The 23159-nt window shown below is 41.2% G+C and overlaps 1 protein-coding gene across 12 annotated transcripts in view; it reads left to right on the top strand.

Moving 5' to 3' along the window:
* PACSIN2 (protein kinase C and casein kinase substrate in neurons 2) overlaps window positions 1-22941 on the top strand; it is a 47060-nt gene extending 24119 nt beyond the window's left edge. For 7 of the 12 annotated variants that reach the window (XM_087934165.1, XM_087934164.1, XM_087934161.1 and 4 more), the window contains 7 exons: window positions 256-411; window positions 3930-4105; window positions 9728-9848; window positions 12787-12908; window positions 18643-18759; window positions 19297-19493; window positions 20884-22941. In XM_087934165.1, the coding sequence (XP_087790291.1) occupies window positions 256-411; window positions 3930-4105; window positions 9728-9848; window positions 12787-12908; window positions 18643-18759; window positions 19297-19493; window positions 20884-20996 (1002 nt within the window). In that variant the 3' untranslated portion in view covers window positions 20997-22941. The remainder of the gene's footprint in view (window positions 1-255; window positions 412-3929; window positions 4106-9727; window positions 9849-12786; window positions 12909-18642; window positions 18760-19296; window positions 19494-20883) is intronic. The other 5 variants (XM_087934170.1, XM_087934169.1, XM_087934166.1 and 2 more) reach the window with 1 other exon arrangement.
* The last annotated feature ends 218 nt before the right edge of the window (window positions 22942-23159 follow it).

The raw sequence follows: 23159 nt of genomic DNA, 5'->3' as shown, positions 1-23159 counted from the left end.
GCTGAAAATGGAGCCCGGGAGGGCCACGCGGAGTGCCTCCTCAGACTCCATTTTTGCTGGTTCTGTTACTTCTAAATTTCCTTACAAGCATCATTTTCTCAAGGTTGTGACTTTATGATCAACAAGTTCTAAAACACTAATCATTTTCAAGAGACATTTCCTCTAATTGTAACAGTATTTACTTTGAAACTTGCTATGGGTGGTGGTAGTGGTGGTGTTGTGGTTTTTACATTTGTTAAAACGCCTCTTCCATAGGTGGAAGCTTCCAAGAAAGCACATCATACAGCATGCAAAGAAGAAAAAATTGCCATATCCAGAGAGGCTAATAGCAAAGCAGACCCAGCGCTGAATCCAGAACAACTAAAGAAATTGCAGGATAAAATTGATAAAAGTAAACAGGATGTGCTTAAGGTAAATGGTATGAATTCTTGAAAGCATCACAATCTTTGTTTCTAATGAAAACTTACTTCTATCATGCTGAATTTGTAAGCCTTTTATAGTAAATGTGCCTAACCTTTGATTCATAAATAAAGATGAAGATGAAATGAATGAATCCCAGGGAAAGCTAAAGGACCGTATTTCACTTACCTTAACGCTGTTGCATGCATGTTCAGTTATTGTATACTTGATGGGTGTTTGCACAGACATGTGAGAAGAGAGAGAGAATAGATGACTTAACCTGAACAGTATAAAGCAGTTAATTGTTGCAAACAGACTGAAAACTTGTTACCACTTGAAGATGCAGTGAAATGTTATATACAGGTAGTCCTCGACTTAGGACCACAATTTAGCCCCAAATTTTTGTCACTAAGGGAAACATTTATTGAGTGAATTTTGCCTTAATTTACGACTTTTCTTGCCACAGTTGTTAAGCGAATCACTGCAGTTGAACAAGATCAAAAGCCAATGTTAGTCTATCTTCTAGTTTAGTTAGAGCACTGTTTAACTTACAGGTAGTCCTCAGTTAATGAGCGACCATTCAAAGTTATGACAGCCCTGAACAAGCATTGCTAAACAAGGGGTACTTAAAACCTTGTTCTGGTGATCCCAACACCACCACCATGGTCATGTGATTGTGATACAGCTACTTGGCAATGGACATCCCAGGTCGTATGAAAATCAATTGCAACTTCCCTGGTAGAGTCACACAAGCAAAATTAATGGGGAAGTGGCAGGAAAACTTACAAGATGTTCCTATAAGTTGTTCCCATTCCTACCACTCCCCCCCCAAAAAAAAAGAACCCAACCACAGAATACGAGATCTGGGCTCTTGTATATAGTGTGCATCTGCCTGCCTGAATTCCCTGCCTCCATTCTATAGTGAATGCCTGCACTTTGTGTACATTGGTTGTAACCCAGGTGGTCAAGTCAAGACAGGCCTTTAGAGAGTTCTTTATTACCCCCAAGAAGTGTTCAACAAACAGTCCTCCAGTGACCAGTAAGACTCCACCCCATGCTACCCTGAAGGCAGTCCCCCAAACAACAGCCCATATATTAGCAGGAAAGTCCACAAGCCAAAGTCCAGGTGTAAGACAAATAGCAATGGCACTTAGACTTATTTACCACTTTATAGTGCTTTACAGCCCTCTCTAAGCGGGTGACAGAGTCAGCTTATTGCCCCCAACGATTTGGGTCCTCATTTTACCGACCTCGGAAAGATGGAAGGCTGAGTCAACCTTGAGCCTGGTGAGATTTGAATTGCCAAATTGCAGGCAGCCGGCAGTCAGCAGAAGACGCCTGCAATGCTGCACTTTAGCCATGGGGTACAAAGCAAAGGCAGTTCTGAAGGTAAAGCAAAGCAAGGGGCAAAAGCCGTTCCCAAGGCTAGGGCAAGACAAATGGCAGTCACGTGGCTTTTGCACGCAAAGCAAAAGCCACGAATCAAAATGGTGGCGGGTGTAATCCAAAATGAACAGTTGCTCCTGGCAAAGAGTAACACACACACCCCGGCTTCTCCTTAAGTCACTCCACTCCAGGGGTTCCTTAGGAGGATGGGTGGGGTGACCTCCTCCCGAGTAGCCTTGCAGACCTCCTTTGAACTTTCCTATGCTCTCCGTGCCCTTGGACCAAGTGGAGGAGGCAGCTGTTCCACATCAGAGGGGATCTGCTGCCTATCGGCACCACTGCCTGTCAGCAACTGATCCTCCCCTGGGTCTGCGAAGGCAGGCAGCTCTCCGTCCCATGATCCCCGAGGGGCCTGGTACAGCGTTGTCCTCAGCCCCTGACTTCTCCAAACATACCAAGGGAGATGTGCCATCCCTGTTGGATGGTCCAACTCCTCCTCCTCCGAACCAGGCTCCGGTGGAACCATAACAACGTCCTCCCGTACTCCACAGCAGCCACCTGCCAGCTACTCTCGCACCAAAGCATCCACCTGTGCAGCGTCCTGCGCTTTGCAGTATTTCCTCCCTGTCCACTTACACCACATTGCCCCCCATTGGCATGGTGCCCCAACACCCGCTCTCCTGCCCGCTTTCCATAGCACTCACCTAACTGTTGTCCTGCTTGTGAGCCACACAGGACTAGCAACCCTCCTACTGACTTTCACGTTGTCTTTGCTTGTTGGAAGCCAATGACCAGTCGTGGTCATATGCGGTCCTAACTTAATGACCCGCAATCCTCATTTAATAACAGCAATAGGAATTGCCGTTGCTAAGTGATGCAGTTATGTGATATTGTCCTTTACAACCACGCATAGCTCAAGTGATGGAAATTCCAGTCTGCTACTGCTGTTAAGTGAGGACTACCTGTGTTTGGATCTGTCATCTGAATTTTCTCACAGCCACAAGTCATTCTTTATTTCCAAATGACTTAAAATAGTCCTCTCCAAAGGAAAGTTTCATAAGAGAGAGTGACATGATTAGAATAGAATAGAATAGAATAGAATAGAATAGAATAGAATAGAATTCTTTATTGGCCAAGTGTGATCGGACACACAAGGAATTTGTCTTTGGTGCATATTATCTCAGTGTACATACAAAGAAAAGATACATTCGTCAAGAGTCAAGAATCATAAGGTACTGTTGTGGTTAACCAGCAGCAGGTGCAGACGGCTGAGGAGAGTGAGGACTCAGATGAGGGGCCAGGACCATTAGGGAGTGGACTGCTGCCTTCAGAGATTGTGGGGGCTGGCAGCAGTGATGAGGGGGTTCCTGAGGAGCTTGTGCCAAGTGCGCGTGAGCACAGGGCTGCTTATAGGAAAGAGCAGCTGCAGCAGCATGGGTGACTCAGGAGTAAGGCTGCAAGGTAACGGCCTCTCCTTCAAGAAGATAAAAGCCAGCTGGGAATCAGGCGTTCTTTGCAGGAAGCAAAGACGTTTTGAAACTCGAGCCTTGTGGACATTGCAGTATCTTAGTTGGTATCTGAAGATTCTTGTGTTGTAAAATATTTCTATGTAACCTTATCTGTTATTCTTGGCAGCCTGGCACAGTTTTGGCGAGGCTCGTGCTTATCAAAGTTATTAAGTTTGCAGCAGCCTTTTAACCAGGGATTCATAAGAATCTTTAAAATCATTCTTAAATCATTAAAATCATGAAATTAGTAAATCATTAAAATCATTTCTGTTCCTTTTGGTTCGTGTTGATTTTATTGGACAAGGGTTTGGGTCGGAACAGGTACAACACTTAATAATAGTCATAGGGCACAATAAGCAATCAAATCATACTAGGAAAAAGTCAATAAAAATCGTTAGGATACAAGCAACAAGGTTACAGTCACACAGTCAAAAGTGGGAGGAGATGTGTGAAAGGAAGGATGGGAGGATTAATAGTGATAGTGATAGGAATACAGACTTAGTAAATAATTGGACTGTGTTGGGGGAATTATTTGTTTAGCAGAGTGATGAATAACGCAAATATCATTGTCAAATTATATAGCCATTGGAAAATTATATATCCATATTGACAACTTGATACCCTTAACTTTTAAAGACAAAAGAAAAGTATGAAAAGTCTCTTAAAGAGCTGGACAGTACTACCCCTCAGTACATGGAAAACATGGAGCAGGTTTTTGAACAGTGCCAACAGTTTGAAGAAAAACGTCTCCGTTTCTTCCGAGAAGTGTTGCTCGAAGTTCAGAAACATCTTGACTTGTCTACCGATTCAAGGTAAGAATTAAAGTGCAGGGTCTGCACCATAGAAGTAGCATTCTTTTCTGAAAAAAATGGTTTTGAAGCACCAGTTTACCCCCAAATGCGGCTGAACATTAACCGTACTTGTCAAGAATACACTGTATATTTGGTGCCTGCTGTGCTTCTGGCCAGCTCTTTGTTTTTAAAGACCTAAACTGCAGTTTTGCTGGATCACCTACGCTGCTCTATCAAACTGCCTGGCTTCTAAAATGAGATCAGGGGCCCTATTTAGGCACCCATTGAGAAAATCCATGTGATGGCCACCTACACAGAATGCCCTTCCCCAGAATGTGCCTTTGGTTAAAAAAAAACTGCCCGCTGACTTTATTTTGATGGGCCATGAAAACTTAAAAGAGAATTTTAAACGTGCCTAGTTCTAGAGCTGCTATATAATAGTATTAGAATATTTGCACTGTACTGCTTACCATTTTACTTTGTAAGCATATTAAAGTCAATATAAACATACTTTAAAAACTACATTGCGGTACTTAACTTTGTAAGAAAATACTTATAAGACCAAGCAATCAGGAGTCAGTTCTAAGCTTTAACAAATCACATACACACACACACACACATTTGTGTGTATGTATACAGGTAGGCAGGTCTTGGCGTGTTCGGGTCTTTTACCATGTAAGATTATCTTGCCAAGATACTCTCAATCTTACATGAGAAAAGACCCAAACACGCCAAGACCTGCATATAGATATAGATATAGATATAGATGCATATACATATACATATACATACATATATATATATATATATATATGTGTGTGTGTGTGTGTATGTATATGTGTATGTATGTATGTATGTATGTATGTATGTTTTCTTGAATGGAATATATATATATATATAATATATATATATAAAATACCCAAACAAAGTTGAATGCTATATATATATATATATATATATATATATATATATATATATATGTAGATCTTTGGTTGTTCGGGTTTTCTCCCGCGTAAGATTTGAAGTATCTAGGCAACGTTTCGATGAAGTCTCATTCATCATCTTCAGGCTTCTGTCTCCAGCTCTGTGCTTCTCAGAGTAATGGAGATTGCAGCTGCTTCCTCCTTTTAACTGCCAGTGGGGGTGGAACTTGATTGGGTGGGGGCTTGGCTGTGTTCTGATTGGGTGGGGGTGTGTTCTCATTGGTAGGGGTTTGGCTGTGTTCTGATTGGTTGGGGGTTAGCCGTGTTCTGATTGGTTGGGCGTGTTCTGTTCAGGAGGGGCTTGGTTGTGCTCAGGTTAGTTTTAGTTGCTGGGGATTTGAGCTGGAGAGTTGTGATCTTGCTGTTTGGCTTCTAGTTCGTGGTCCTGCTGCATCTTCATAGTGGGTGTTGGTTTGCTTCATGTATGGCTCAGAGGGGTTTGAAGTGGGTAGTGATGCAGCTGCAGTGCAGCTTCTGGTCCATGGTCGTTTCTCATTTTCTGAATGGGTGGGAGTCTGTTTTCTACATGGAAGTGTGGTGGTGGCATCTTGTGTGGCTCTCATGGGTGTGGGTCAGTGTCCTTCTTCATGTTAGGTACTCGTCTGTTCATGAGGGCGGGTTTCCAAATGGCTGGAAGGCGGGAGGTGTCATCTCGTTTGTTCATGCTGTGTGGGCGTTTTCTATCTCTATGGCTTCTCTGATTATTCTGCTGTTGAAGTGTTCGGTTTTGGCGATAGTTCTGGTATTTTTAAAATCAATTTCATGTCCTGTGGCTTTGAGGTGTTGGACCAGGAAGAGGTCGTTTCTTCTTTTTGATTGAGTTCTTATGTTCTTCAATGCGTGCGCTTATTCTTCTGTTAGTTTGTCCAATGTATGTGTTAGGGCAGGCTGTGCAGGGATTTCGTATACTCCTTGGTTTTCTAATTCGATTTTGTCTTTGGGGTTTCTTAGGATGGTGGATATTTTTTGTTTGTGCAGAATGCTGTTTTGATGTTGTGTTTTTGGAGGATCTTGCTAATTTTGTCTGTAGTGCCTTTTATATATGGGAGGAGGGCTTTTCCGTTTTCTTGTTCTCTGTCTTGGATTTTGGTTGGGGCTTCTTTTTTGATTAGGTGGGTAATCTTCTTTCTTTGGAATCCATTGGCTGTGAGTACGTTGGTGAGAGTGTGTAGTTCGGTTTTTGGTGTTGTTCATCGGCTAAGCATTTTGTTCTGGAGATGAGTGTCTTGGCTACGGAATTGATCTGTGCTGGGTGGTGGTGTGAGAGTGCATGTAGATAGCGGTTAGTATGTGTTTTCTTCTGGTAGATGGTGTGTCCTAGGGAGCCATCGGATCTTTTGTATACCAAGACATCTAGGAAGGAAGTTGATTGTTGGCTTCTGTTTCCATGGTGAATTGTATTTTGGGGTGTAGACTGTTGAGGTATGTGAGGAAGTTGTTCAGTTTTTCTTTCCCGTGTGGCCAGATTATGAAGGTGTCATCTACGTATCTGAGCCAGAGTTTGGGTTGTGGTCGTATTTTCTAGAGCTTGTGTTTCAAAGTGTTCCATGTAGAGGTTTGCGATGACAGGTGAGAGGGTGATCCCATAGGTGCTCCTTCTATTTGTTTGTATTTTTGTCCATTGTAGGTGAAGTAAGTATTGGATAGGCAGTGGTTGGTTAGATCTAGGATGTGCTTGGGGGGTTGTATTTGTTTTGGATGGCTGTCAAGGCTTCTTTTATTGGCACTTGGGTGAAGAGGGATGTGACATGAAAGCTTACTAGTAGGTCGCTAGGTTGTAAGTTTTGTTTCTTTATGATCTCGATGAACTGGAATGAGTTTCTTACGTGTGAGTTGATGGATTCTGCATAGGGTTGTAGTTGTTTGGCAAGAAATTTGGCCAGGTTTTGTAGAGGTGAGCCTATGGAGCTGACTATTGGTCTGAGTGGGGTTCCTTCTTTGTGTATTTTGGGGAGACCATAAAGCTTGGGGCATCTGGATGATTTTTCTCTGGGTATGATTCCTTGCTGGATTTCTTCACTGATGGGGAGGCTTTTATTTTGGATTTGGTAGTTTTTCTAGGTAGGTGGTGGGGTCTGTCTTTAGGGGTTTGTATGTGGGGTCTTGGAGTAGGTTGGTTAGCTTGGTTTGGTAGTCAGATGTGTTCATTACCACTGTCGCATTGCCCTTGTCTGCTGGTAGGATTATTATGCTGGTGTCTTCTTTCAGGTTAAGTAGTGCAGTTTGTTCTTCTTTGGATAAGTTGCTTTTGGGTGGTTTGCTAGTGCAGAGGATGTTGGTGATTTGAGTCTGATTTTGTTAGCATCATCAGGGTTGGTTTTGGTCAGGCTGGTTTCAACTCCACATATGATGGTTTCTGTGGGGATGTGTTTGGGAGCGACAGCAAAGTTGAATCCTTTTGAGAGGATCTTGGTTTCAGCTTCAGTGAGGATCTTGTCTGAGATGTTGTGCACTGTTTGTTTCATGTGTGGCTGTGGGGGGGAAGAGTTGGTTTCTGGCATTGTTGTAGTTTCCTGAGTTTGTTGGTCTGTGTGTCTGTCTTGAGGATGGTCTGTGTTTCGGCTCTCCAGACAGCGAGTTGTTTGGATTTGTCCCAAAGTAGAGGGTGAATCTTGTTGCTGAGTTTGAGGTGGAGTGTGAGGAGATCTTTGTTGATTTGGTCTAGGAGAAACCTTTTTGTGTGAAGTTCATTTCTAATTAGGGCCAGTTCTGTTCTTTTAAGGATGCGTTTGGTGGCTGCTCTGTTGGTGTGGAATTTCAATTGGAAGCTTGTGGGAATTAAATTTTGATCTCGGCAGTTGCATAGGAATGCAAGGTCACATAAAATGGAGGCTCTTTGGACTTCAAGTTTTTCATAAGTCCTGGTCAGATGGTGGGTTGGGTCTGTCTTTAGGGGTTTGTATGTGGGGTCTTGGAGTAGGTTGGTTAACTTGGTTTTTGTTGGTTAACTTGGTTTTTGCGATAACAGGTGAGAGGGGTGATCCCATGGGTGCTCCTTCTATTTGTTTGTATTTTTGTCCATTGTAGGTGAAGTAAGTATTGGATAGGCAGTGGTTGGTTAGATCTAGGATGTGCTATATGGATCTTTGGTTGTTCGGGTTTTCTCCCGCGTAAGATTCGAAGTATCTAGGCAACGTTTCGATGAAGTCTCATTCATCATCTTCAGGCTTCTGTCTCAGGCTCTGTGCTTCTCAGAGTAATGTGAGGTTGCAGCTGCTTCTTCCTTTTAACTGCCAGTGTGGGTGGGACTTGATTGGGTGGGGGCTTGGCTGTGTTCTGATTGGGTGGGGTGTGTTCTCATTGGTAGGGGGTTTGGTTGTGTTCTGATTGGTTGGGGGGTTAGCCGTGTTCTGATTGATTGGAGGCGTGTTCTGTTCAGGTGGGGGCTTGGTTGTGCTCAGGTTAGTCTTAGTTGCTGGGGGATTTGAGTTGGTGAGCTGTGATCTTGCTGTTTGGCTTCGAGTTCGTGGTCGTGCTGCATCTTCATAGTGGGTGTCGGTTTGCTTCATGTATGGCTCGGAGGGGTTTGAAGTGGGTAGTGATGCAGCTGCAGTGCAGCTTCTGGTCCATGGTCGTGTGGTTGATCGCTGCAATCTCACATCACTCTGAGAAGCACAGAGCCGGAGACAGAAGCCTGAAGATGATGAATGAGACTTCATCGAAACGTTGCCTAGATACTTCGAATCTTACGCGGGAGAAAACCCGAACAACCAAAGATCCACATACAAATACCCACGAGAACCTCAGAAAACAAATATATATATATATATATATAATGTAAAATTATGTAAAATTATCAATGCATAATGATTAGAACTGTCATCTGTTCTAAAGAAATAATGGCTTAAGTTTGCTAATTTATGGTAATTTTCCTCAAGAGAGGTGAAAAGTTAAAAAATATGCAAAAGAAAAACTGAAAAGGCTTTTCCTTGGTCTTAGTAACAAGAATCTGGAAATGATCAAGTACTCTAACTTTCAATTAGGAGAGAGCAAAACTCAAATCATATAAAGATGGATTAATCCAGCACATCACAAAATGGAATCCTTTACATTCATACATTGTAAGGCATATATAACATCATCAGATATCCTTCAGCAATGCATAGACAATTGAGTTTTGAGAATCAGGCCTAGTGTGTTCTATATATCTTAATTTCTGTGAAGGTCATTGTGAGGTCTGCTTTAAAGAAGTTCTGTTTAGCTTTCTATTTAGAATATGAAAGCTCAGTTGAGGTTACAAAATAACTGAAAGACAAGAACTGAAAAAAAGGCTGTTGAACCAGATTCCCGTGGGTGTCCCTCTTGTCAGTGATTGTATACTTTTGCATAATCATATTGTTGATACTTATGAATGACCTGTGTACTTTGGTAAACTTTAACATTGTAAATTTGCTACACAAATTGAACCAGTAATGTACTTTTTTCTGATGCTTCCAACAACATTTTAATTAGATGTATTTTATTTTTGGCCTAGCATGTTTATTCAATTCCACACCCCCTCCAATAAATGGAAAGTATTTGGTATTAGAAAAAAATGGGGAGATTTCCTTATTCGTAGATATTCATATGAAATTTGTAAAATGATCCTTAGGTAAACTAAAGATTGCCTTCATTCTTCCAACTGGATCTGTAATGATTTGTAAAAATGCTCTTCTTGCAGCTATAAAAATATTTATCGTGACATGGAGCAGAGCATCAAAACAGCGGATGCTGTTGAAGATCTAAGGTGGTTCAGAGCTAATCATGGACCTGGCATGTCTATGAACTGGCCCCAGTTTGAGGTAAATGCTTTACTTGGCTCGTGGTCCTTCTTGCAGTTGCTTGAAGCTTCTTTTGTAAAACCTATGAGAGAGGACATGCCTTCTTTTGGCTCTTAGAAGAATAGCATAGGTGTGCCTAACTGAAGGGAGACTATCCCAAAGGTGCTTTTTCAAGAGGCTACTGGTTTTTCTGGTTTTTCTTTGAAGACGTTTCGCTTCTCATCCAAAGAAGCTTCTTCAGCTCTTTGCAAATAAATCCTTCCACTCCCCACCACCCAGCTGGAACTGAAGAAGCTTCTTGGACTTCTTCAAAGAAAAAAACAGAAAGTCCAGTTGCATCTTGAAAAAAAAAAACACCATTGGGACAACCGTGATCTGGATGACTGAGAATCTTCATAGGCATGGAGACATACATATTCTTCCCCAGGACCACAAATCCAGGAAGCAAAATAGGCTTTTAATGAAAGCTTTGATAAATGTAATTTGATTGAACTTGAAAATATAAGCAGGATTGGTCCTGGTCAATTCTAGGATGGGAGACTTTTATGAAACTTGATGGTATAGGTTTGGAAATAAAAAAAGTATCACAGCAGGTGGCAGTGGAGACAGAGTCATAGAACTGGAGAAGATTATGACTGTGAGCAATGCAATCACATGGTGTTGCATTTTATGACCGTGTTGCTTAGTGACAGTGATTCCAGTTCCTATTGGCATCATAAGCAGAGGACTACATACCTATAGTAGATACAATGTATAGTAACGTGTGCCCAGATTCGTTTTGGAATTGAGTGGCCTCAACAAATCTAAAATACCTAAATGCATAAAACATTGAAGCTCCCAGGATTCAAAATTGATATGAATGATACTTTACATGTATTATTTTATATACTATAAGCACAAGTTTATTTTGGAGAGCAGAAAGAATCACCCAGGGTATACAGAACAAGATATTTGTGTGTTTTTAAAGGTTTGTTTGTCTAATGCTGGTTTTGGGGGCGAGAAGGTTGTCTTAACCTGGAGCATTTTGACAGGTAAATATAGTATTTTTCCTAGTGTAGTCTGTTTGGTGGCATCAATAAAATTAGTCTACAGTCCTAAATTATATGGAGGTTACAGCAAATCTATGAAATGATCTAGAATTTGATTGAGGAAATACACTTGAGTAGAGGATATTGGTAAAATAATATGCAAAAGAAATTGAGTATCGTGTTAATTGTTGATTAATGATAAAATCAAGCATATTTTTAATTCTAATTAGTAGGCAGAGGATACATTGTAAATAAATAATTGTTTTGTGTTCCATCTAATTGTGAAGTATTAATATACTATTGTATTTGTTACAAGTGGGATGACGTAGCTTTTAATCTCACGGGTTGTACTTTGCATTTTGCCATTTATTTCAAATGTCATAAACAGCAAGCTTTTGTAAAAACAAACAAAAGTTTTAAAATGACTTACAATAAAATATCATTTTTTTCTAACAATCATTTTATTTGCTTTTCATGCAACAAGGATGAAGTAAGTGTTAACTTTATGTAGAACAATATTTTAATTGTATTATTTAAATTTCATAAATCATCATCAAAACCCATTGCATCACATTCAATTTTAGGCATATTTTTTCAACTTCCTTCTGTTATGGCATATTTCATATACAGTTACTTATTTAAGTTTAGATGCAGGCTTTCAAAATCATAAGATTGGCTTATGATTAAGACATTAAAGACCAAAACCAGCCATCTACCCCCAAAGGAAACAGATGGGAAGTAACTCTTCTGCCAGTATCGTTTGAAAAAGCTCTTTGAAGAAGAAGCTGTGGTACCGGCATGTCAGGTCAAAGGATGTATAGATAAACATTTTATATGCCTAATCTTAAATTATACGAAATGCCAGAGTTATACAGCAAATTATACGAAATGCCAGTTTCATTTTGAAACTTGAGTCCTTGGTTCTGCTTATATAATTCAGTGCATACCAGGTGTGTTAAGGGAATACTCTTCCTTTCATGTTTTGTATGAGAAAATTTGAAGTACAGGATGGGGGTTAAGGTAATATGAAAGAAATGTAGAAAAACATTGGGGCAAAATAGTGCGTTCATTTGTGATTCTAACCCAGAGGTGTCAAACTGTATTTCTTTGAGGGCCAGATCAGCATTGTAGTACCTCTCCGTGGGCCGGCCACTTGGGGGGAGATGGGCCGGCCGGCTTCCTACAGCACTTTTCTGGCCAAAACAGGGTGCGGGGGACCATGTGCGACCACTCCATGCCCCATTTTCAGCCTGGATGCCCTTCTACAGCACTCTGCCGGCCAAAACTGGGCACGGCATGGCTGAGACCCCCCCCCCATTTTTGTTGGCAAAATGCTACAGGAGCCATCCAGGCGACAACAGGGCACGGGGGGGGGCATGTGTGACCCCCTGCCCCGTTTTGGCTGCCAGAGGCACCGTGGGCCAGATTTAAGCACCCCGTGGCTCAGATCTGGCCTGCGGGCCTTGAGTTTGACATCCCTGTTCTAAGCCATCAATAGGATCCTTAATGTAATGTGTCTCAATTGACAAACCATGAATTTCAGTAGGCTAGAAATTTGGAAACTGAAAATAGGCACAATTCAGATGAGTACTTAAATTGAACTACTGCTTAAAGAGGCAAAATATGTTACATCTTTCATCGGTGATAATCCTAGCAAACAGGATCTTTCCTACAGGGTGGATATAGTTTTGACCCAAGCAAAATATTTCAAACTCATTTTGTTGCATTGTAATGTTAATAAGTTACTTCTCTTTAGGACCTCTCGCAATAGAGGACATTCATCTTTAATTAAAAGCAGGACTGGAATTAAGAAGGGATTTTATCCTAGCTTTGTAGATCTTATTGTATTTAGATATAACACTTCCAAGCCAAGGTGGCTGATGTTTTTTGGTGGCAATTTCTTCAAACATGTTTGTGGTTCTTTGCAATAGGACTGGTCAGCTGATTTGAACCGTTCTCTAAGTAGAAGGGAGAAAAAAAAGGCAACAGATGGTGTGACTTTGACCAATATTAACCAAACAGGAGATCAGCAATCGCCGCAAAAAAATAGCAGGTAGATGATATTTTTTAAACATTTTTTTACTCAAGCTTCAAATTGGGGTGTGCAAATATTTGGAATATTTCAGAAATAGATCAGTTGGAAGAATTCGGGCTTTAAGTTCCACTATCTCATGGAAAAATGAGAAATAATCTTAAGATTACATGGACATCCTTGTGTTAAACTTGGTGGCGATAGTGCAAGTATGATTTGTAGCCAAGAATGCACAAAAGAAACAGCAGCTATAATGGGGTCCAACTCTAACAAAGGAAAATGGTTTGTATACTCTGCCAGATGAGTGGGGGATGAACAGCTGTGCACTATATCTTGCCAAACAGAGCTTTGTAGCCCCCGATTCAACTTTTCTTTTTTGAATGCTTGAGTTCTTCTACATTAGTTATTATTTGTTCTAATATTATGTCCATCTGTGCAAAATGATAAGACTTCTGTAGGGGAAATTCAGGGGCCATCGTTCTCATGTGCCACTGTATGCCCAAGCAAAATAAATAAATACGTAAATGGAAGAGCGTGTAAAGTCTCTTTACTGCAAAGCCACTTTGGGAATTCCCAATTTAATTCCCAACGTAAACACTTTTAAAATTACGATTGTGGTTAGGAGGTGGGTTAACAGCAGAGTTACCAGAGCAACATAATAACTCTGATGACCCTGGCAAAATAAATGATTTTAAAAGGTGAAATGTATGCCCCAAATATCATAACATCTTAAAATTTCACCTTCCCCCCCACCAAAAGATGACATTTTCCCCTCCTTTCTGGTGCTCTGTCATTAGCCGGCCTGAGGCCTCTGGGAAATGCCCCTACAAAATGTAAGCCCCTAGATTCTAGATCAAAAATATTGCTCAGCAGCACTTGACTAGTTAGGTAGTCCTTGACTTATGACGACAACCGAGCCCAAAATTTATGTTACCAAGTGAGACATTTGTTAAGTGAGTTTTGCCCCGTTTTAAGCACATGTCTTGCCACAGTTAAAGTGAATCGCTGCCGTTGATAAGTTAGTAACTTGGTTGTTCAGTGAATCCGGCTTCCCAAAGGACCCCTTTGCTTGTCAGAAGGTGGTAAAACGTGACCGTATGACTCCCTCTAAGACACTGCAACCGTCATAAATATGAACCAGTTGCCAAGCATCTGAATTTTGGCTGCATGGTCATGAGGATGCTGCGAACGTTGTAACTATGAAAAACTACCATAAGTCCCATTTTTCAGTGCCGTTGCAACTTTGAATAGTCATGAAACGAGCTGTTGTACTACAGTACTACACTAGTTTTTCTTTCCCCGAAGAAAGCTTAGTGTATAGAAAGCTAAGCTGCCAAGAAAGACCTTTGCAAGAATTCTTTCCGAGCTCCTAACACGCTCTTGCTCTCTCTCCCCTCCTCCTCCCTCCCTCCTCTCCCTCTCCCTCCCTCCCTCCCTTCCTCTCTCCCTGTCTCTCCCCTTCTCTCCCCCCTTTCTCCCTCCCCTCCCTCTCTCCCCCTCCCCTCCCCCTCCCTCCCTCTCTCCCCCTCTCTGCCCCCTTCTCCCTCCGTCCCTTCCCTCTCTCCCTCTCCCTCCCCCTCCCCCTCTCCTCCCTCCCTTCCTCTCTCCCTGTCTCTCCCCTTCTCTCCCCCCTTTCTCCTTCCCCCTCCCTCTCTCCCCTCCCCTCCCTCCCTCTCTCCCCTCTCTGCCCCTTCTCCCTCCCTCCCTTCCCTCTCTCCCTCTCCCTCCCCCCTCCCCTCTCTCCTCTCCTCCCTTCCTCTCTCCCTGTCTCTCCCCTTCTCTCTCCCCTTTCTCCCTCCCCTCCCTCTCTCCCCTCCCCCTCCCTCCCTCTCTCCCCTCTCTGCCCCTTCTCCCTCCCTCCCTTCCCTCTCTCCCTCCCCTCCCCCCTCCCCCTCTCCCTCCCTCCCTTCCTCTCTCCCTGTCTCTCCCCTTCTCTCCCCCTTTCTCCCTCCCCCTCCCTCTCTCCCCTCCCCCTCCCTCCCTCTCTCCCCTCTCTGCCCCCTTCTCCCTCCCTCCTTCCCTCTCTCCCTCTCCCTCCCCCCTCCCCCTCTCCCTCCCTCCCTTCCTCTCTCCCTGTCTCTCCCCTTCTCTCCCCCTTTCTCCTTCCCCCTCCCTCTCTCCCCCTCCCCCCTCCCTCCCTCTCTCCCCCTCTCTGCCCCCTTCTCCCTCCCTCCCTTCCCTCTCTCCCTCTCCCTCCCCCTCCCCCTCTCCCTCCCTCCCTTCCTCTCTCCCTGTCTCTCCCCTTCTCTCCCCCCTTTCTCCCTCCCCCTCCCTCTCTCCCCCTCCCCCCTCCCTCCCTCTCTCCCCTCTCTGCCCCCTTCTCCCTCCCTCCCTTCCCTCTCTCCCTCTCCCTCCCCCTCTCCCCTCTCCCTCCCTCCCTTCCTCTCTCCCTGTCTCTCCCCTTCTCTCCCCCTTTCTCCCTCCCCCCTCCTCTCTCCCCTCTCTGCCCCCTTCTCCCTCCCTCCCTTCCCTCTCTCCCTCTCCCTCCCCCCTCCCCTCTCCTCCCTCCCTCCCCTTCCTCTCCCTCTCCCTCCCTCCCTTCCTCTCGCTCTCCCCTCTCTCCCCCTTTCTCCTCCCTCCCTTCCTCTCTCTCCCTCCCCTCCCTCCCTCCCTCTCCCCCCTTTCTCCCTCCCTCCCTTCCTCTCTCTCCCTCCCCCTCCCTCCCTCTCTCCCCCTCTCTCCCTCTTTCTCCCTCCCTCCCTCTTTCTCCCCCTCTCTCTCCCCACTCCCCCTCTCCCCTCTCTCCCCTCCCTTCCCCTCTCCCTCCCTCCCCCTCTCTTTCCTTCCCCACTCTCCCCTCCCCTCCCCTCCCTCCCTCCTCTCTCTCTCTCCCTCTTCTTTTTCAATATGCTTTTGGTTTCCTTTCATTAAGGAAATAAATAAATAAGGAATAGATCTACTTTCAATTACAATAGAACCTCTGGTCATGAATGCGTTTGACCACGACCAAATCAGGTTCCGGCCAAAAAACTTCACAACATTTTTGAATCTGGCCATGAACGCACACTCGGGTGGCGATCAAACACGACCCCTGACCCAGAAATTCCTGAAGACGAAACATTAGAAGACGAAGAAATTGCCAAAGTTATGGAACGAATGATGGTTCCTTCTAATGTTCTGCAGAGGTTCCACTGTATCTAGCTTCGTGAATTCGAAAGGACTATTAGTCAGTGCATACATATATTAATAAATAGAATTGAGGGTTTAATGCAGGTAGTCCTTGACTTACAATAATGCAGGTAGTCCTTGACTTACAACAATTCGTTTAGTGACCATTCAAAGTTACAATGGCATGGAAAAAAGTGACTTAGGACCGTTTTCCACACTAAGGACCTTTGCAGCCTCTCCATGGACTCTCCATGTGATCAAAATTCAGGTGCTTGGCATCTGGTTCATATTTATTACGGTTGCAGTGTCCCGGGGTCATGTGATTAGCGAAAGGGAAGTGGTTGTCTGGGGAAGCCACATTCACTTAACAACCGTGTTACTAACTTACCAACTCCAATGATTCACTGAACAACTGTGGCAAAAAAAGGTCATAAAATGGGGCAAAACTCAACAAATGTCTCACTTAACAACGGAAATGTTGGGCTCAATTGTGCTTGTAAGTTGAGGACTACCTGTATTGCATTAATATTAAGGAACAATTGCCATCTCTTGTGCTTGGGAATGGGTCCTAAATCGCTTTTCTGTGAGGGACTGCCCTGCAGTCATAAGTGCAACCACATATTTCTGATATATTCCAGATATTGCCAATATAGAGAGGCTGTGTCAGGAATATCCCACTAAAAATGTTAGGGTTTAGGAGACTGGCTAAGCATAATTTACCGATATCTCTGGTGAATAACTTGTTTCTACTTAATGTGTAGCTCAATAAAGTTTATGTGCTTGCTTAACTTTCATAACAATGTGTTTCTGATATAAATGCCTTGTAAAATCTCAAAGTTTTGTTAATGCTCACAAATGACTTGTGGTTTTGTGCTGTCCTTTAGTACATCAGCATATATTCAAGTATATTGAAAAATATCCCGGTATACGAACAACGTATTTAACAAGCAGTGTTTCTTTCATATAAAAGTCTCATTTAAATGTGGTTTCTTCAATTTCATTTTATTCCTTTATGATAAGAAGCAAAGGTTGGAAGCTTGTTAAAGAGAGATCCTACCTGCAACTAAGGAGAAATTTCCTGACAGTAATTAACCAATGGCATAGCTTGCCTCCTGGAGTCATGGCTGCTCCATCGCTGGAGGTTTTCAAGAAAAGATTGGACAACTACTTGTCCAGAATGGTATAAGGCAGCATAGCTGACTGGAGACTTCTGGGAGTTGAAGTCCACAAGTCTTAAAGTTGCCAAGTTTGGAGACTTCTGATATGAGGTCTCTTGCCTTAGGCCAGGGGTAGGGAAACTTGGCTCTTTTATCACTTATGGACTTCAACTTCAGAATTTCTGAGTGAGCCATAAAAGGTTCCCCATCCCTGGCCTACTGGTTTTTCAGTTGTGGGGGAAATCAATTTTTGACTTGAATGGGACTGTTTAATATACAAATGTAGGACATATTCTTTATATTTTTCAGTTGTGGGGGAAATCAATTTTTGACTTGAATGAGACTGTTTAATATACAAATGTAGGACATATTGTCCACCATACTTGTGGACTTCAACTCCCAGAAGTCTCCAGTCAGCTATGCTGCCTTATACCATTCTGGACAAATAGTTGTCCAATCTTTTCTTGAAAACCTCCAGCGATGGAGGTTATATGTCCTACATTTGTATATTAAACAATCCTATTCAAGTCAAAAATTGATTTCCCCCACAACTGAAAAACTAGGTCAGGGATGGGGAACCTTTTATGGCTCACTCAGGAATTCTGGGAGTTGAAGTCCATAAGTGATAAAAGAGCCAAGTTTCCCTACCCCTGTCTTAAGCAGAACAGACTACAACAGGGGTCTCCTAACCTTGGTAACTTTTAAGACTTGTGGACTTCAACTCCCAGACTTCCAGCGAAACTGGCTGAGGAATTCTGGGAGTTGAAGTTCACAAGTCTTAAAAGTTGCCAAGGTTGGACACTAGAAGACCTCCAAGGTTCCTTCCAGCCTTATGATTCTAATTGTATTATGATAGGCATTGAACTACCAAATGCTTTTCTCTCTTAACTTCATGCTTCCTTGGAGATATACTGCCGCTTTCCTCGGGAGTTAAGATGGGTTAAATCACTTTGCAAAATGAGCCCTGCATCATGAGGCCACTGAAATGCTTTCAAATACTTAAAAGATCCAAAAGATATTATCATAGTGCTAAATTTAGTAACAGTGCTTCTTGGCATGAAATTAGCCAAGTAGTTGGGCTCCATTTTTACATTATAAATGATAAGGCCTGAGGAATGGGCCTTTTCTGGTTGCTGGTAATATACCCATAAAGTCTGAAGCACCTCTCCATTTTTATTGCTTACCAGATTTATTTTTATATTAGATATTACAGTTCATTGTTCACTGTCTTCCAATGTTTAAGCTGGATTTGATTTACTTTTTAATAAGCTGTTGTAACTGAGAAAAACTGTTTCTGAAGAGAAATGAATTAAAAACGTCCATCTTAGAAAGAAGATGGAGACATGCTGAGTTGGCTTTTCTCTTTAAAGATTTTTCAAACAATAAAATACAAGAAATAAATGAACTTATATTTCTGCTATTACCTATTATATATATGTTGGCTCCATGAAACGATAGGGTCACCTTAACCCTTTTTTTCTCCCAAATAGCAACCTTAGTGTCCCGAGTAACACAGTGCAGTCAATACAGTCAAGTTACAATCCCTTTGAAGATGAAGAAGATTCTGGAAGTACTGTCAGTGAAAAGGAGGACATTAAAATCAAAAAGTTGGTGAAAGACTGTTCTCAACTTGTTTTTTCTTGCTTACACTTCTCTATCCAGGGTTTCCAACTCTGCGTTTCTTCAAAACCATTGTGTGCATGAAGTTCTTGCTCAGAGGTTACATACCTTTTGCAGACTTGACTAACCTACACCAGTGCTCTATTCCTATTTTATTTTTGGATTGGTTTTTCTTCACTGATTCCACCGACATGATCTTTGGTAGTGTGCTTTGAAACCATTGCTGGAGTTTTATCACTGGCTGTATTCATTCGGATATGTTCCTTTAGGAAACTCTCTTTTATCATATAACATTTTCCTTAACCAAATTATCTTTCTAGTGTTGACGCTGAACTGCTGGTTCATAGCTTATACACATACTCTGTATTCTTCTCAGTGCACTGTTATTACTGACTTTTCTCTGGTTGTTTGACATAACAAAACATCTCATAGGAGTCCTTGTTGGCCGCAATAGTGGCATATGTACAGCTCTTGCCCAATAGTTCAGCTAAACCAAGCTATAATAATTTATTCTTTGTATTTAGTGTTAGCAGCTATGAGAAAAACCAGAGTTTGGGGACTGAATGGTCTGATGAAGAAACCAACAACCCATTTTCATCCAATGATGGCCAAGGAGAATCTAATCCATTTGATGAAGATGTTTCCCCCACAATGGAAGTGAGAGTACGAGCCCTCTATGATTATGAAGGCCAAGAACATGATGAATTGAGCTTTAAGATTGGTAGGTCCTGTCTGGGCATATGAAATAATTTTTCTACCATAGCAAATGCAAGAAACTCCAGATCTATGGTGTGTTGGCATTTTGGAACGTTTGTGGTGCTTCCCACTCAAATTTGTAGGAAGTTCACAGGTACAAATGGAATGTGTACACATATCATATGGGAATTCCGGTATCTGTAAAAATAAATCTAGTAGTATTGTTATGATGACTGGCTGCGCAGTAAGCCAAATATTTAAACTGAATTTGGCATTTTTATTCACCTATAGAATCCTTTCCAACAACCTGGAATAGGCAGTGTTGTTTGATGGGTGTTAGAGGTATCGTTGCAGGGTGTAAATTGCTCCAAGTAAAGCTGACTTTTGCAAACGACTGATGGAGATTTTGTCAGGGTTGGTGATGTACAAATGGATCTCCAGATGTTTTAAAATCATGCCCAAGGCATCATCTTTGGTTCCATCTTTGCTTTCTTTTACCACATTAGATAGACTTCTATTTCCAGGTCATTGTATTTCGTTATCTTTTCCAGTTCTTTCTCTCCTATTCTGCTGTATTCAGGTACTGCAAGGTCCACTATCAAACTTTTTGGGGGGTCTTTCTTATCGACAGTTGTTAAGTCTGGGGTGTTATGTGGCAGGTGCTTGTCTGTTTGCATTTTGGCATTTTTGAGGTTCTTTAAAAAATGGAGAGAGAAACTAACTCCTCTTCCCATTAAAATTTCTGCATTTGTAAGAAGCTTGCACGCTCTAATTAGCAGTGTATACATTTGTCATATGATAATTGTTGTGGCTGTAAAAAGTAATATGGCAATATAATTTGTAAAAAATGAATATGAATAATTACTATTGTACTACTATTGGCTTCAAGCCATCCTTGACTCATGGGGACTACCTAGACTAGTCCCTAAAATTTTCTTGGCAAGAATTTCAGGAATAATTTGCCCTGGTCTTTTTTTGATTTATCCAGGCAATTGCCAGGGGTCAATAATGACTCAAAGGCACAACTCCCTAACCCTACCCAAAAACAACCTGGAATACTTCTAATAAGGAAGATTTATTTTTAAAAAGCAGATTAAAAAGTGGGTGATATGGTTTTTAAATATCAGCTGAGGAATGACTCTTGTAAAATCATTGTAAATGTCTCCTCCCAGGTGCTATTAATGTCAGTTGTGGTTAATTGACAACCCAATTATCATTTGGGTTTGAGTTTTTTTTTTCTTCAACTTGTTAATCTGGTTCTTGGAGCTGGAGCTTGTGGAAAGTAAGGGATCAGTGTAATTTTCTTATAATTTTAACAGTAGAAATAGTGAAGACCGTAACTGGTGTAGAAAGGCAGCATTTATTCCCATTCTGGTATAGATGGGTTATCAGATTACTTTTTTTCTCTCCCATAGGCGAAGAGCTAACTAAAATAGAAGATGAAGATGAACAAGGGTGGTGCAAAGGTCGTCTGGACAATGGAAAAGTTGGGCTGTATCCTGCAAATTATGTAGAACCAATCCAGTGACAAATAATTCTGAACGTGATATAATAACAATCAGTCAACAAGATGCCTGTGGTTCATTATACGAGGAACTGAAATATAGCTATTGATCTATCTATATATCTTTTAATGCAATTAAATTGATTGGTTCCTCCGTTCCTTCAGCAATCTCCAATGCTTCAGGCTGAAACCTAGGAAAAGGTTGGCATCTTAAAGATAGCAGAAAGTCAACAAGAAAATGACAGCATTCATTTTTATCCTATTTTATGATGACTGTTCTTATTTTGCTCCAAAATTTGCTAAATCAGTGCCTCGTTTTCTTTATTTTTGGATATTACCTTAAGACCAGTTTTGTTCAATCAGTAATGACTTGATCTTTGTAATCTGTAATTTAGTTTTTTAACTGCAACGCTGCATTTGTTAGTAATCTGTGAAAAAATGCATTTTTAAAAGTTATGTAGCAATTCATTTTTCATGCATGGTCTACTACTTCATTAGCTGTTACATAAATAATGATTCAGAAGTATTGTCCTCTCAATTCTGTACTCTTTTTTTTTTTCATGCTGTCAGCATGGCTTAATAGTGTAAAATGCCATATATACTACAGTATCTATTGTAACAATTCCAGTAGAATTATCTGCAAATATTAAGGATTCGTTTTTCTTGGTGAATATTATTTTGACACTTGAAATCTCAATTTCCTAAAGGACAACATCATGTACATTTTAAAGATTTCCCCATATTTGAAGAATGTCATTATAAAAACAATATGAAATTATAAAATTTGCAATCTGTAAGTTAATGATTTTATGTGATTTGGAAAGTTTAAACGTAAGGTTTATTTTTTCAAGCCAGAGACTTAAAACGTACTGCCTTTTTACTGATATGCTCTTTAAGTTGTCTATATGTATATATAATTTGATATTAAAATTAAGGAGCATGTGTTAATTAGAAAATCTATTGTATATGCATTAGATTTCAGATTGAATCTGACACCAGAATATCAATGTTGTATTAACTTCAGTGGAAAGTTAACAGCAGCTTTTAAAGTTTAAGCAAAGCAACTTAAAATGCAGGCATATTTAAATTTGCTATGTTTCATACATACACACAGGTATAAGATAGAAGGCTTAGCTGTGCCCCATCCTGTATACTGTGAATATAGCTTTCCTCTTAAGGTATAAAAACTCAGTTTCCCCTTCCATATTATATTATAATCACCTCTAGTTATCATTCCATCTGTGCCTACCCCCAAATGTCTGCATGAACTCTCTCACATCCACTCTTGCAAGAATATGAGTTTGTCCTACCCTTTGTTATAGCAGAACTCCTCACTGTAATTGGCACTGGGACCACAGGGATTAAGAGTTCATTGTGTACCTTTGGACTCTTGACAGGAAATGCATCCAAAGCACACTAAGGTAAAACAAAAGTATACTGTGATCTAAGTCCTTAAATGATAATATTGGGGTTTTATTCTGAAGATCTATAATTGTTAATTAAAATGTGATTCCAAATGCAAGGTTAACATTAATCCAATGTAGATTGTTGTAGTAAAACACTGTAAAAATGTAGTTGGTTTGCGGATCAGCTGTAGAAGTGTCAGATCTCTATAGATTTGCAGGCAATTTAAACAGCAAAATTGTGAACTTGTTTAAAATGTTGCTTTATAGAAAATTTAGAACTTAACAGATAAGTAGAAATGATGTTTTAGGGAATCGCACTGTAATTGAAATGATAGTTGAAACTGAAAATGCTGTAAGTGCTTCCTGACTATTCCATTTGTCTGTGGAAATTTACATATTTATTAATATTGAAGATTAATTATATTAAGTGGGTATTCGATCTCTGTCATGTTGGTATTCCAGCATAATTGTTCAGAAATGGAAAATTTTGAATAAATGGTCAAGAATTAGTCCACAATATTTTTGACAGTACGCTATTTTAAAAATAAAAAATTGAACGGAAATTTTAGTACCACATAAGGTCTATATTATTTTCATTATAAGCATTGTATTTGTATATTCTCTGAATTATATCCTGAGAGAAATTAAACCTATTTATTCAAGGTAGTAGATGCATCATGACTAGTCTGAGTAAAGCACCAAACAATATCTAATGTGGGAAAAGAAAAGGTACCTTCACTTAAATACAAATTCCCTTAGAACGTGTAGACTCAACATGCCC

This window comes from Pseudonaja textilis, chromosome 5 (genome assembly GCF_049901715.1).
Source record: "Pseudonaja textilis isolate UNSWEBS1 chromosome 5, rPseTex1.2, whole genome shotgun sequence".
Lineage (NCBI taxonomy): Eukaryota > Metazoa > Chordata > Lepidosauria > Squamata > Elapidae > Pseudonaja > Pseudonaja textilis.
This window is presented reverse-complemented; position numbering and strand designations above follow the sequence as displayed.